Below are 12667 nucleotides of genomic sequence, written 5' to 3' on the forward strand. Positions count from 1 at the left end.
ACGAAATTCCACATTCCTTCAGTGATGCACTTTACAAGCCAGCACAGGCATTGGCACCCTAGTAGAGGCTCCACTCCAGCTGATTGACGTACTGTACACACACCCTTCTTTCTTTTGTCTTTCGAGTCGGGTGTAGCATCCTCCCAGAGCGTTAGTGACCTGAAGCCTCCCCTGCGTCTTTCTATCCCTGGGAAGAGGATATAGCTCAGCCCCCCCACCCCACCCTATCTACCCTCTGTCTCTTGCACTGGCTAAATGAGTTTCAGAGCATGTGCTTGCTGTTGAGGGGGGGGGGATTAAGAGCGGGATCTGGAGTGGATCTCGGGAGTGGGAGACGGGGGAAAAAAAGGGAACCCCACGGGATTTTCGGTGCTTACATTTAAGCTGGTCCCACTGGCTCCTCCTCCCTCCTCTTCTCCTCTCCTCTCCTCCTCTGCTCCTCCATCTCCAGTGAGCTCCTCCAGTGAAACGCGCTCCGACAGAGGGACTTCAACCGAGCAGCGCCCCCTTCTCTGTGCTTCTCTGGAGCTCTGGAGGAGGCCGCCTAGCTGACTGGAATCAGGGGGACTGGAGACAGGCTGAGAGGCTGGGGTCCGACCGATCTGCTTTTCTCCACCCTAGCCAGCAAGTGAGAGAAGAGAAGGAGTTGGGAGGGGGGGCCTCTTTGCTCAGTGTGTCGGGTGTGAGTTTGAACCAGGGATACTGTGCTGTAAAAGCTGAAGCTCAAGTTCCTCTCAAGTGTTCCCTCCTGACAAAAGGAGGTCCTTGACGCTGGAGATTTGAGGCATATATTTGGGGTTGTTTTGGTTCTCTTTTCGTCTGTGCGTGCTTGTGTTTCCACGGTTACCTACAGCCAAAGACTGAGAGAGGCCAGTACAGTCAACTGCACTGCTGACAACCAACTCAAATGAAGTAAGTGCAAGCAGGTGCTGAGAGAGAGAGAGGTGCTCATGTACTGTACACCCACTTATGGAGTGACTTTTGAGATTTACTTTTATCTGCTGGAAAAAAAAACCCCTCAATGTCTGTGTGTGTTTACAACTCTTACTTTGATGAATTTCATCGACTGTACTAAGGCTTAGTTATGTGATTAGAAGGTTTTAGGTTTTGGTCTTTGCTGTAACTGTCACTAGCATCTAACTCGTCCTCTAAACATTCCGGGCACCCATTGACCTGGTATTTGTGCGTGTTGTTGTTGTTGTTGTTGTGTGTGTGCAAAAAAAGTAAGGCCCTGACCCTGGCCGCACTGCTGTGCTGTTACGCACACGTTTTGTGTGCACAGCGCGTGCCTGAAAAGAGAGACGTCTCCTGGAGGTGCTGTCTGATGGCGTTAGGGAGAGAAAGCCAGCCTCGGTTCATGGCCCAGGGCGACAGGACAGGTCTGGCCACCACTGCTGTCTGACCTCTGCTGCATTTCTAGGTGGAAGGTCACCTGGTGTGACTGTGTGCGGTGGCGTACAAGCAGCAACAGGAGGGTCATCTCGCCTATTTTAGGCTGCTCTTCTAGTGCTGGTGTATTTATTCTTGTATTCAACTTGGCAATTTCCTTCAGTCGGGTTCTATCTGCTGTAGATAAAGTATGACTGCTTTTTAGCCCGTCACAGAAACAACATATGGGGAAAATATAGTAGAATTTTATTCAAAAGCATTCTAAGCTACAGTGTGCTTCAATTAAGACTTAAAACATGTATCGGAAAATATCCTTACATACACAACCAGGTGTAACAGTAAAATGTGGGTGATATTTGGGAGGAGAATGAGGATACAACGCTTTTCTTCCTACTTCTAGTTCTGAATGGAAATGACTCTATTAGGCAGCCTGAAACCTTCATATCATCACAGCGGAGGGAGAGAAGTTGTATTAGATTACGGCAGGCTTTCCAGGGTGCAAGGCGAGGCTGCCACTAGACAGTTCAATTACTTATGTGACTGAAGCTAATCTGAGGGGCTTTATTGAGTGAGACTGTGTAAGTGTGAGTAAGTGTGTATGTGTGTGTGTGTGTGTGTGTGTGTGCGCGGGGGGGGTCAATAGTTTTGGTGGACAGTGGGGTGCGGTTGGGTGAATCGGCGAGGTGGTGGCGGGGTCTTAGTGGTCTGGCTCGTCTGTTTCCTGGATCTGCCGACGAGGTCTTTGTCAGGTGGACAGAATCACTCTAATTACTTCAGACAAATGCCAGAAACAGGCCACCACACTCGAGCATTCAATTATATTTCTCATCATGTGTTTAATACTCAGTCAATTGAGGAGCTCCTTTTTGCCAATTGTATTAAGCAGGGCATTCACAAACGTAATGTGATTAGAGGGCCATTCACCACAGGTGGCCCTCACTAGGAGGACCCAGACCTGCCTAAAGAGAGAGGAAGAGAGCAGTCAGGATTAATGATAATTTGCTTAAGTGTTGTACATTATGTGGAAGTGTTTTGTGTTTTTATAGAGATAATAAGGGCACTATATATGAGCTAAGTAAATACACAAAATGTCATACACAAACGTGTGTATATATATATGTGTATATAAACGTGTGTATATATATATATTAGGTATGTCCCAAAAGTAGCTAATGAATAACTAGATGTGGCACAAACATCTGTATGCCTTATGGCTTGCCAGGTGTGAATCCTATAGCTAACCCACTTTCCCATCATTATGGAGGAACTCAGCACTACCCCCACCCAATTAAAGGTGTTTTGATTCGGTTACGTAACTAGCCAAACATGGGCTGGTCAGAGTGGTAGGTAGGGGATGACCACGGGGCAGAATCATCTCTGAAGGTCATTTTGTAGAACAGTAGGCCAAACAGTGGTTACCCAATTCCCCCCCTGAGCTCACATAGTTTATTTATTCAATGTTTGTTGTTAAAGACCAGTTTGGAAAGTCGTTTATGTTTTATTTGTATTGTGGACCACAATAACATAGCACGAACATGGAGACAAAACAAACAACATACAGAGTGTCATACGATGAACATGCCTTTAATAAAATAGCATATAAATAACAATAATTAAGAAAGAAGACACACTTAGTTAAAATGAAAGATACAGTGTCAAAGTGAGTGTTCTTTATATCACTGAAATAAACAAACAGAATAAAACTGAATTAATCCAAATTTGGACAGATTTATGTAGATATGGTTCCTGCTATGTGACATTGTCTCTTAACACCTATCCAGGGGCTGTTGGCAGTAAGAACAGAGCACATCTGTTTGTGTTAATGAGGAAACTGACAGGCAAGGAGAGACTGTGGCCCAATAAAAAGCCCCCTTATCGTGCCTTCCCCAGTGAGCTTGGAGTTAAGCATACAGTACGTGGTACAAGTGAATCTTCTCTTCTTTTTTTCTCTATCTGCTTGCGTGTGTGTGCTCCAAATCTCCACTGCACTTGTCACACGACACAAACACAAATGTCAATCTGCCATCCAGAAAGCAAAGGCTCAGGACGGTTTAGGATATCCCAACAGCTCTGGAGAGAGTGGATCATTTGTAAAAAACCAGGCCCATATACTCTAAGAGAACTGGTTTCCGTGCCTCTTCAATTTTAGGTCAAACTGGATTTGGACTAAAGATGGCCCAGAATGAAAAGTTGGGTTGTGACAAGGTCACCTTGCTCCGCCGGTTTGTTTATCTGAACACACGTGGGAGGTGGGGACAGTGTGTGTGTGTGTGTGTGTGTGTGTGTGTGTGTGTGTGTGTGTGTGTGTGTGTGTGGTGTGTGTGTGTGTGTGTGTGTGTGTGTGTGCAGAGCATGTTTTGCTCATCCCCTCAGGTTCCTGGTATGGCAGGTGGATTAGAAAGTGAGGGCTCTTGGCTCATGACCTCACACAGAAGTAAACAATCATGCCATGACCCAAACAAAGTACTGCACTTTTCAAATGTGGACCACTGAAAAGCAGTGTTTCCCATACATTGACTTATTTGTGGCGGCCCACCACAATATCAACATTGACCACCACACAATGATTTTTCCAGGTTGTACTAAATTGTGCTTAAATCTGGTTAGCATCATAGCACGCTGCGCTAATTTGTTAAAAACTGTTGCATTCAAGTTAATTATGTTAACCTGCCACCACAAATAGAATTCAATACTGTGGGAAACACGGGAAAAGGAAACAAAAAAAAACATAGCATTACAATAGTACTTTAGAAAATTATGTTTTTCCTCGACAGTGTAAATGTGTCAGAGTAAATAAACACTGTACTCAAGGCATTTCAGTGTTGACAACTGGGCGTTAGTGCATCAAATATAGCATCTGTTCCACTTAAACAGATCTTTCTCTTTCTCACTCTCTCTCTATCCCTCATCTCTTCCTCTCTCTCTCTCTCTCTCTCTCTGTCTCTTTCTCACTCTTTCCTTCTACTTTTGCAAGAGTGGCCGTAAAGAAATTCCATTTCCCTCTCTCTCTTTTTAATCAGTAGCTCGAAGTCACCCACCAATCACATGCCATCTGTTGTCTGATAACTTTGCCGACTAGCTAAAAAATAACTGGTCCTCTGTAGATTCCAAACACAACGAGGATTACAATGAGGACCCAATCACAACCTGAATAAGTCCTGCACATTTTCTGCAGAATGGGGGGATATGTGATGGTCACAACCCTTCATACAATAACGTTCAGATTTGGCTTATTGGCACATTATGTTATGTGATCTCATGGGCTTTTATTTATTGCTTTCACTGTTTGTGGCCCCATCTGTTAATCCATCATTATGAAGAAATCGCAGTGCCTCTCTCATTCTGTCTCCTCACAGTTGGGCTTATAAAGTGGGGCACCCTACAGTAGAGGCCTGGAAAGAGGATCCACACTAATCACATGATTTGATATTGTGCTAATGTCTATCTCTTTCTCTCTCTCTCCCACCCTTCCTCTCTCTCTCTCTCTCTAACCCCTCTCTCTCTCTCTCCCACCCTTCCTCTCTCTCTCTCTCTCTAACCCCTCTCTCTCTCTCTCTATCTCTCCCACCCTTCCTCTCTCTCTCTAACCCCTCTCTCTCTCTCTCTCTCTCTAACCCCTCTCTCTCTCTCTCTCTCTAACCCCTCTCTCTCTCTCTCTCTCTAACCCCTCTCTCTCTCCCACCCTTCCTCTCTCTCTCTCTCTCTCTCTCCCACCCTCTCTCTCTCTCTCTCTCTCTCTCTCTCTCTCTCTAACCCCTCTCTCTCTAATCCCTCTCTCTATCTCTCTCTCTCTCTAACCCCTCTCTCTCTCTCTCTCTCTCTCTCTCTCTCTAACCTCTCTCTCTCTCTCTCTCTCTCTAACCCCTCTCTATCTCTCTCTCTCTCTGCAGTGCCAACAGTATGCCTAAGCAAGTGGAGGTAAGGATGCACGAGAGCCACTTGGAGCCCATCGAGGCTGCCCCGCAGTCCAAATGCGGCCGCTTGTGCGGGAAGCTCTTCAAGAACCTGCTGCTCACACTCACGGTGCTGGGTGAGTCATCTTCACACACACACACACACACACACACACACATACACACATACACACACAAAACACAGACGTTATACACACAGAGAAACTCAGACATCTCTCTCTCTCTCTCTCTCTCTCTCTCTCTCAAACACACACACATGCACACACACACACACATACACACATGCACACACACACACACACACACACACACACAGACACACACACAGACACACACACACACACCACACACACATACACACACACACACACACACACACACAAACACACACAGTATGTCACCAGAATCTGCATGGGTGCATGAAGTGAACATTGAGACTATGATACTATGGCATTAGGGAAACTGCAGGCTTAGCGAGTCCACCCAAGTCTGGCGTAACGTTCTGAATGGATGAGGTTGTCAGAGCCATTCCGCGCAGATCGTGTCATAGTTGCATAGTGTCGCCTGCCAGATGTGCCTGGGTACAGCTAGCTGACCCGCGGTGCCACCGCCGAGGTGCCCCATCTGTGCCCTTGGCTTTTCTGAGTGCCAGGCGGACCGGGCGCGCTGGCATGTCCCTGCCTACAGTGGCTCTGTGCCCATTACCCAGATAGATGTGCTCTGTGGTACCCAGGCACTAATCCTACTGCATCCGCATGTCCCTCCCAAATCCAGGCTAACTCTGACAGCAACTGAGCTATCAACACACAAACAAACAAACAAACAACACCCAAAGTCAAATACGCAACAGCCATATTGTTATTTTCAGGTTTTGTCTCTGAAATCAACTAACAAATGCCAAGTTTCCAGTCACGGCTTGGCTTCAACAGTGAGCCTGCCAGAGAGACTTTCCCAAATGGTTCACAGTGCAGGGACTGTGGACAGCCCAGAGAGCTTGGGAGAGGATGACGATTTCTCACCTTCCAGGAGACGATACTATAAAAAGCATCATAAAAAGAGAGGGAATGGCAAAGTGGCTCTGCATTCCTTGCAAGTCCCTGTGATCTCAAACACAAACGAATCGCATGGATAACACTGCAAGACCACCAGGAAGCGTGGGCCACTTCCATTTCAATCGCGTCAATAAGGAAGATGAATTATATACAGTTTTTCTCAGTCGCTTTGGTGCTTTTCTCACATCACTATTAACATTTGCACAGCAGTTAGTGCAATTCTCAAAACAATTAGTGCAAACTGCAAAACCTAGTGGATGACCTGCAAAAGCACGTCACTTGCTCAAAATGGATAGTCCATTCCTCAAAAGCAAGTATTTATGTCAATGAAACTGTCAGTGTCATCAAAATGAGAAGTCTTGACACCATCGTTTATGAACAAGATAGTCAAATGGCTTTGTCATGTTTTCATTATGACAGTTCTCTCAGTGTTTTCCAATGCAAAAAAAGGTCAGAACTCGGTGACACTACCTGAACATGCTCAAGACAGCACTATACAGTACTTGTACAGCCATTTGAAAACTACAGTAAAGTTACACATTGCTGTAGTTAGGTGAGTAAGTGAGTACAAGACACTGAATACGTACATTTTTACTGTATATGCTCTTTGCAATTCCACAGCATTGTGACAGAATTTGATAACTAGTTCAACAATTTTGTATGTAATGACTCAAGCAATGAAATGAACACTATTAGTTTTATTGGGAACGACTATTCAGCATTCATAAGTATAGTTCATTTTGACTGACATGACATAAGCAAAGGATAATGTTAAAAAACAGCAGAGAATTGTATGAAAGCAACTGATACATGTCCAAAAGTATTTGCAATTTGTTCAGAGGAAGGAGAAATTGCTACTATGATGTGCACAAATGACTAAATGTTGTGGAGGTTGAACTAATAGTTATGAGAATTTTCATTCTGATCTGAAAAAAGCACCAAAGCGACTGAGAAAAACTGTAATATTCATGAATTCAAATTGCCATTGTATTCAGGAGTGTCACCAATTTGGCATCACACAGTTGGATTTCGATTTTATTTGTCTTCATGTGCCACTGACCCAATTACGTCCGACTGCTGACTGCACACATGCATGCATGTTTGTGCACGCGTGTGCAGGAGCACATGTGTCCCATCCCAGGGGTGAGCGGGGTGGGGTGGGGTGGGGTTGGGGTGGGGTTGGGGTAGGCACAGCAACACAGGAAAACTGGGGCTCCCAACATACACCGTATGGTCATACGAGCGACTGCGAATCACGTGCTTCAGTAAATGGGCATGTATAGGGTCCTTTAGGGTTTGGAGGACCCTCTGGTGGGCAGATCCTTTGACTCTGGCATTAACCTGGGCACTGAGATGGTCATCGGTGGGGGATGGGCATTAACCTGGGCACTGAGATGGTCATCGGTGGGGGATGGGCACACACGGTGGGAGGAGATTTACGTTCACACTGACCTGTTTAGCGCTAGCAAGTGCTCTTATCTACAGCAATCTCACGGTACAACAGAGAGGCATGGATTTAGCATTACGCACTCTTCTAGGGAAGTGGGAAGCTTTGACGTTTGGTATTACTGGTGACCTAGCCGTGCTACATAGACACAGATAGTGATGAAAACGACGTGGGAAAAGGAGGACGCAGATAATGTGGTGTTGCCATGATACAGGCTGTTTGAAGATGGCAGTGGTGAATGAGAGGGAGGAGTGAGGCTGTGGTCATAGATACATAGATAGATAGATACATAGATAGATAGATAGATAGATGGATAGATGGATGGATAGATAGATAGATACATAGATAGATAGATAGATAGATGGATAGATGGATGGATAGATAGATGGATAGATAGATAGATAGATAGATAGATAGATAGATAGATACTTCAATCAACCTGAGGGAAGTTTAGGCATGGAGTGAGATGCTGAAAAGTCTGTTTCTCAAAGAGTACTAATGGTGTGCACATGCACTGATGAAAACAGCATCTCACCTTGGCTGTGTGGAGGATGGGAGACACATCAGGCAATATGCTTAGACAATGGAGAAATGGAGGCAGGTGAAAGTTGTGGTGCACTGAGAGAGATATAATGTTGTGGTGGATGAGACATGCAGGAGCTTGTTATTCCTCCACTATTCAGGAATCAGTCACATTTAGACAGAAAGAGTAGAGGGTTGAGAGGGAGACTAGTAAAGAGAGTGGAGAGTTAGTCTTGTGAAGACTCGAGGAGAGTAGAGGAATGGAGTAGTGAGTAGTGAGATGGAGTGCTTTCCCAGGAGTAAAGTGCTCATCTGAGTCGGCCTTTGTCCTACCCCAGAGGGCCAGAGGCAGGCCACAGGCGGGACAATGAAGTAGTTGTGTCACGGCTGGGTCAGCCGTCTTCTAGAGGGAGTGCCAAGAGGCCAGGGTCAGACTTGCTTTCATCTGGGCCCCTTCTCTTTATCTCTCTCTTCCTTCACCTGTTTATCTGCCTCTCTCTCCCTCTCTCTCTTTCTTTGCCTCCTCTCTCTCTCTGTCTCTATCTCCCTTCTCCCTCCCTCTCTCTCTCTCTTTCTCTCTCTCTACCCCCACCCTCTCACTCTCTTTCTCTCCCTCTCTCTGTTCCTCTATTCCCCTCTGACTTCCCAGAAAGACACAAGTCTGCTGTCCGACTGTGAGGTTCGCAGCAAACCATCTCGGCCCCACATGGAATGTTGCAGATGGTTGTGTGCCGCTTCTAAGAATCAGCTCTTGACAGTAATACGATTTGGGCAGTTTTTAAACTGGCAGACAGATGTTGCTTGGTCTTGTTTGTAAAGTGTCTTTTCCTTAGAGATGAGAGAGATGTGTGGGTGTTTTGTTGATTGTGATTTTTGCCTACTCAATCACTGAATCATCATCAGTAATATACATTCCAATATACAGTATTACCAGTTTTGAAAAAGATGGTTCATTCTCTTTTGCCATTGATGTGGCTTGTGTAATAGCATATAAAAGTGCAATTACTGATAAGTGTGTGTGTGTGTGTGTGTGTGTGTGTGTGTGTGTGTGTGTGTGTGTGTGTGCGTGCGTGCATGTGTGCGTGTGTGCGTGCGTGTGTATATGTGTCTTCTGTGGTATAGGTGTGATCCTGGGTGCCGTCTCTGGAATGCTTCTACGCGTGGCCTCGCCAATTAATCCAGACATTGTCATGGTGATCGCCTTCCCTGGTGATATCCTGATGAGGATGTTGAAGATGCTCATCCTCCCCCTCATCATCTCCAGTTTGATCACAGGTCAGTCACGGCACAAACCCTCTCACTGCCAATCACATGATTGTCAACAATCAGTCTGTAACTCCATGATAGTTTGCGGTCTGTGATTCTAATCCATACACGTAAACACACTTTTGTCAAAGTTAACAAATTTAGCTTCTCATGGTACGCTAGCTGTGTGTGTGTTTAGCAATAGCACTGGTGTTTGTATAGTCCTGGCTATGTAAATGGGAAATAAACAAAGTAATTAAGACAGAACCATAATACACTTCAAGTTAATCAACACATTAATTCAGGACAATGCAATTTGATTGGATGTAGATCTCTAATATCAACAAGGGCGGCAGTAGCTTAGTGGAGACTGGCCCTTGTAATAATTGATGTACTGTATGTTAGTCGCTTTGGATAAAGAGCATCAGTCAAATAAATAAGTAAAAGTTCAAATCAACATTTTGCTACAATCATAGACATGATCTTTAACTGTAATTCCTGGGAATGTCTTCCTGACAATGCACATGATCATGTCAAGGTTAAAAAGTGTCTTTTAAAGTCTCAATAGACCAATTTTACAGTGTCCAGGTGTCCGCCCTCATTGATGTTAATGATACCTTAATTGGCAGGGTAAAACGTCTTCCTGTTTCTGTCTTTCCTGTTTTTGTTTTTTTTTGCTGTCTATGGGACAGTGCTCTTCCACAGGAAGTTGATTTACACAGCGGCCCCATCTTGTGAAATGGGCTAATCGTGTCTTCTGTTTACTCTGTCAGGACTGGCTGGTTTGGACGCTAAATCCAGTGGCCGTCTGGGCACCAGGGCCATGGTCTACTACATGTCCACCACCGTCATCGCTGCTGTCCTGGGTGTGATCTTGGTGCTGGTCATCCATCCTGGAAACCCCAAGATGAAGGAGCAGCTGGGTGAGGGCCATGTCCATGATGAGGTCTCCAGCCTGGACGCCTTCTTTGACCTCATCAGGAACCTGTTTCCTGAGAATCTGGTCCAAGCTTGCTTCCAGCAGGTAGGGAGATGGGGAAACTGCTCTGAAAACCTGGGGTGCATTCAGATTCAAAAGCAAAGTCGAGCGTTTGAATTTGAAACATTTGTATGTTTGTTTTTCGTTTTCCCTGTGCTCTTGAGTTTTGTTCAAATATTTGTTTTTGTTAACACTTGCAAACAAACAAACAATATAAGGAAGTTGTTGTCTTTGAACATATAATGACAATGGGTGAAGGTTTAAAGGGAGAGAATGGTGGCTTCTTTTTAAAGAATCAAAATGCACCGCAGAACATACACTCAGTATTTTTATTTTTCTGGTGTATTCAGAGACCTTGCAGACCCAGACTAGTTATTTGTCAAGTGATTTCCTTTCTACCACTCACTTCTACAGATCCAGACAGTTGTGAAGAAGGAGGAAGTCATCGCAGCCGAGGTGAACAGCACACTGGAAGACCTCCTCATCAATGCCACCAAGCAGCCACCCGTTTTCATCACCAAAAAGTCACTGCAGTTCAAGAGTGGGATGAACGTGCTGGGTATGATTACTCTAATGTTCTAGTCAGCACGCATTATCCAATCTGGTGTCACATCCCATTGATATAATTAGAGGGAGAAATAGCCAGGGGAAGTCTCAAAGGAAATCCGATACAGTAAATCAAATGTTATTAAGAAAATCAATCAAATATGACAGCTTTGCCCTTTCACATCCATTCAGTATTCCTTTGCAAGTCCACTAGCTAGCTAACGGCTAACACCCAATTCCCCAGAGCAAATGACTATTTCAGACTTAGTAGAGCACTTACCTGGGAGCCTGTTGAGTTAAAGTGTTTCAGCCACATGACTAAATGGAGTGTTTCTGTGGCCTCTTTTACCCTAAAGGCCTGATTGGCTTCTTCATCGCCTTTGGGATCTGCATGGGAAAGATGGGCGAGAGGGCCCGCCTCATGCTTGAGTTCTTCAACATCCTGAACGAGATTGTTATGAAGCTGGTCCTCATGATCATGTGGTGAGTGCCATTACACATGATTGGTTACCTCCTCCATTGTTTTATTTTGTCTTTACTAAGTCTTTCAATTACTCTGGCCTTGTGTGAGTAATTTTCTCTGGCCTTGTGTGAGTAATATGATTGACCACCCCCCTCCCCCCTTCCCAGGTACTCTCCCTTCGGTATCGCCTGCCTGATCTGTGGCAAGATCATTTCCATCAGTGATCTGGAGGTGGTTGCAAGGCAGCTGGGGATGTACATGGTGACAGTCATCGTCGGCCTCATCATCCATGGAGCCATCTTTCTGCCCTGCATTTACTTTGCCATCGTGAGGAAAAACCCCTTCACTTTCTTCATGGGCATCTTTCAGGCTTGGATCACGGCTCTGGGAACTGCCTCCAGGTCTTTGAAATACAACTCTCTCTGTCTAACCACAATTTCTAAGGTTTCAAAGTTGTTACCCAAGCATGGCTTGCAGAAATATATTGGCATTTATTTGCAATAAAATATCTCTATCGTTCCCCCCCCCCCCCCCCCTCTCTCTCTCTCTCTCTCTTTATCTCTCTATCTATCTTTCTGTGTCTATCTGCTTCACTCTCACAGTGCTGGAACTCTGCCAGTTACCTTCCGTTGCCTTGAGGAGAACCTGGGCATTGATAAGAGAGTGACCCGTTTCGTCCTTCCTGTCGGCGCCACCATCAACATGGACGGCACTGCCCTCTATGAGGCTGTGGCCGCCATCTTCATTGCCCAGATGAACGGCATCTACCTTGACCCTGGCCAGATTGTCACCGTCAGGTAGAATTTTGTGCACTTTAAGGGGCCTCCCCTCCACAAAAGAGTCTACAACAGTCTACAATACTATTGCTTGTCGTTGTAGACCAGGAACTCTTATTACGTTTGAATTTTGTTGTCTTATGCATGTACAAGATACATTTTCTCTCAGTTCTACATTTTAAAGTAACGTTAAATAAGATTTAAGTAAGATTTCCAATGATAGATTCCCTAATGATTCTTAAGGTGGTGCCTGCCTGGCATTTACTCTGATATTGTAATTAATGAAATAGGTAGAGAAGCAAAAATCTCCCAACCATGGCCATTCGTTGTTACA

General features: G+C 45.1%; 1 protein-coding gene across 2 annotated transcripts in view; it reads left to right on the plus strand.

Moving 5' to 3' along the window:
- Positions 1-12667, plus strand: part of slc1a2b (solute carrier family 1 member 2b) — a 30641-nt gene that overhangs the window by 14310 nt on the left and 3664 nt on the right. Inside the window, exons 2-8 of one of the 2 annotated variants that reach the window (XM_076302139.1) lie at positions 5280-5419; positions 9447-9599; positions 10343-10593; positions 10963-11107; positions 11451-11577; positions 11725-11958; positions 12160-12354. In XM_076302139.1, coding sequence (XP_076158254.1) covers positions 5290-5419; positions 9447-9599; positions 10343-10593; positions 10963-11107; positions 11451-11577; positions 11725-11958; positions 12160-12354 — 1235 coding nt within the window. In that variant the 5' untranslated portion in view covers positions 5280-5289. Of the gene's footprint in view, positions 1-5274; positions 5420-9446; positions 9600-10342; positions 10594-10962; positions 11108-11450; positions 11578-11724; positions 11959-12159; positions 12355-12667 lie in introns of those variants that run through there. The other variant, XM_076302148.1, reaches the window with a different exon arrangement.

This window comes from Alosa pseudoharengus, unplaced genomic scaffold (genome assembly GCF_046254945.1).
Source record: "Alosa pseudoharengus isolate Yale_2024_CS ecotype anadromous, Long Island Sound unplaced genomic scaffold, YU_APseudo_1.1 YU_APseudo_1.1_scf_10, whole genome shotgun sequence".
Taxonomy (NCBI): Eukaryota; Metazoa; Chordata; class Actinopteri; order Clupeiformes; family Clupeidae; genus Alosa; species Alosa pseudoharengus.